Below are 2,709 nucleotides of genomic sequence, written 5' to 3'. Positions count from 1 at the left end.
ACCACGTCTGGGGCATTGGAGGGCACATCAGTTAGGACCACATCTGGGGCATTGGAGGGCATATCAGTTAGGACCACATCTGGGGCATTGGAGGGATACATCAGTTAGGACCACATCTGGGGCACTGGAGGGGACATCAGTCAGGACCACATCTGGGACACTGGAGGGCATATCAGTTAGGACTACATCTGGGGAACTGGAGGGGACATCAGTTAGGACCACATCTGGGGCATTAGAGGGGACATCAGTTAGGGCCACATCTGGGGCATTAGAGGGGATATCAGGACCACATCTGGAACATTAGAGGGGATATCAGTTAGGACCACATCTGGGGCATTAGAGGGGATATCAGTTAGGACCATGTCTGGGGCATTGGAGGGCACATCAGTTAGGACCCATATAACAGCCACCAGAAGAAACAAGCCTCATTGTGAATCCCTATTATTTATTTTACCACCAGGTTGTGTGGCCTTGGACAAACCTCTGTGACTAAAGGTGTGTTATCTGAGAACCTCAGAGCAGGTTGTGGTCTGGGGGCAGAAACCCAGTGTAAATCGATCACGGTGTGCAAAACTGTAATCCCAGCACATGGAAAGCCAGGAAAGAGGGACTGGCTATGATTCAAGGGCAACCTGTCTACACAGTGAGTACCAACCAGGCCAGGCAGCCAGTCACACCGCAAGGCACTATCTAAAAAGCTTTTAAATAGTACCCTAATGTATCTGTGAGATGTGACTGCAGAGGCAGGACTCCGCCCCTTCATTCCTGAGGAAGTAGACAAGCTCAAAGGAGTGGAAACTTAGGGGCACCCCAGACAGTCCAGACCTGAAAGGTTGCTCAGGCCCTCCAGGCTGGTGGGGAGGTTGCTCTGGGTGCGCTGAGTGTTCCGCAGGTGCAGGGTCTGTAGGGCCATCATGGCTGGGAGCTGCCTGTGAGGAAAGTACTTATCACCCTAAGGCAAGTCCATTCAAGGGGTGTAGCTGGGGACGGGGTGGACAGGCGGGCATGATGTTCAGCAAGCACAAGCCAGAGCTGAGGCCTGAGGCTTGGGCTGGGAAGAGCCAGGACCTCTGGGATACAAGGGAAAGCAAGGCACCTACCGGAGCTGTGCGTGCAGCAATGGGTTTCCACTCAGCACCAGGGTCTGAAGGTGCACGAGGCGGCGCATCTGAGGGGGCAGGCTCTCTAGGCGGTTCTCACTGAGGTCCAAGTACAGCAGGTCCGTAAGATTGATGAAGAGCTGGTTGGGGATGGAGTCGATGCTGCAGAGCAGAGGGGAAGGCTGAAGTCAGCCTCCATCCCACCTGCTTCATGCTGCCCACCTGCTGCACCTGGGGTCTCCCCAGCACCTGTTATGGCTCAGGTTGAGCACCAGCATGTTCTTGGCATTCTCCAGCTCCCGTGGGCATTCTGTCAACTGATTGTGGCTCAAGTCCTAGGGAGCAGGGGCAAGGTCAGGCCAGGGTGGCCCCACCTCATGCCTCTGGCCTACTCAGGGATCTAGCAGAACACTGCACAGGGAGTGATGAGCATTCAGAACAGGGAAACAGAGATCCTGAGAGGAAGGGGCAGGGTTAGGGAACGGACGCCATGAGTGATGCTGGCCCAGCACTGGCTATTTAAGGGATGATGATGGCCCCAGAGGCTGCTATCATGAGTGAGTACCAAATGCCTGGGCATCCTAGGGGCCAGATGGGCAGGGAACCACTGACCAAAACTGAGAGATCATCCAGTTTGAAGATATCATCAGGGACTCCAGAGTTCTTCAGGCTGTTGGCCCGAGCTACAATGGCCTAAGGGTATAAGGAAAGAATTTATGATCATTACTTTCTGCCTGCAGGGAGAAACGCAGGCAGGTCAGGTGAAGAGGTCTTCAGAAATTGGAGGTCACACCTGAGGACTCTCCCACCTCTGACTTTTGCTCACAGTCCATCCGAGGGGCTCATCCTACCTTCCTGTAAATGCCTATTTAAACTTTAAAACCTAATGTGTCCCAGAGCCCAACAGGGGTCCCCAGAGCTGTGGTGCTGGGATGGAAGCTCAGGGCTTGGCAGGTGACAAGCATGCACTGTCACTGAACTGCATCCCACCTACTCTTTTTCTTTTTTCCAGAGACAGGGTCTTACTATGTAACTCTCTCTGTCCTGGAACTTGCTATGTAGACCAGGCTGGCTTCAGACTCAGAGATCTACCTGCCTCTACCTCCTGAGTGCTGGGATTAAAGGCGTGAGCCACTACCTTCATCTCCACTTTCTACTTTTTATCCTGAGTTAGTTTCCCTAGCTTGTCCAGCGGAGCTTGAGCTCACTCTGTAGCCCAGGAGAGCCCTGAACTTTCCGTTTATCTACTTTAGCCTCTCGTAGCTGGCATTATAGTTTCTATGTCACTGGCTCAGAAGAATACATGTTCTTTTTTCCTTTTATGTGTATGTATGGATACCTGCATGTATGTATGTGTACCACGTGCAGCTGAATGCAGGCATAGTAGACTAGTCATGGCCTTGACAGACTGAGGCAAGCCAGCTAACTCCCCAGCTACATGATGGTGATACTAGATAAGACACTTCATCACTGTGTACCCCTGAAACCTCTCTTCACTGAGGTGTAGAAATTTGAGCGAAGCCGGGCGGTGGTGGCGCACGCCTTTAATCCCAGCACTCGGGAGGCAGAGGCAGGCGGATCTCTGTGAGTTCGAGACCAGCCTGGTCTA

The 2,709-nt window shown here is 52.8% G+C and overlaps 1 protein-coding gene across 2 annotated transcripts in view; it reads right to left on the bottom strand.

The window, feature by feature from the left end:
- The window catches only part of Flii (FLII, actin remodeling protein), a 14,249-nt gene that overhangs the window by 8,562 nt on the left and 2,978 nt on the right, over positions 1 to 2,709 (bottom strand). For both annotated transcript variants that reach the window (XM_005349938.2, XM_005349939.3), the window contains exons 4-7: positions 1,713 to 1,793; positions 1,350 to 1,435; positions 1,101 to 1,262; positions 826 to 929 (exon numbers count right to left, since the gene is read on the bottom strand). In XM_005349938.2, coding sequence (XP_005349995.1) covers positions 826 to 929; positions 1,101 to 1,262; positions 1,350 to 1,435; positions 1,713 to 1,793 — 433 coding nt within the window. The remainder of the gene's footprint in view (positions 1 to 825; positions 930 to 1,100; positions 1,263 to 1,349; positions 1,436 to 1,712; positions 1,794 to 2,709) is intronic.

This window comes from Microtus ochrogaster, chromosome 7 (genome assembly GCF_000317375.1).
Source record: "Microtus ochrogaster isolate Prairie Vole_2 chromosome 7, MicOch1.0, whole genome shotgun sequence".
Taxonomy (NCBI): Eukaryota; Metazoa; Chordata; class Mammalia; order Rodentia; family Cricetidae; genus Microtus; species Microtus ochrogaster.
Note: the sequence above shows the minus strand (reverse complement) of the source record. Positions and strands in the feature narration are given on the sequence as shown.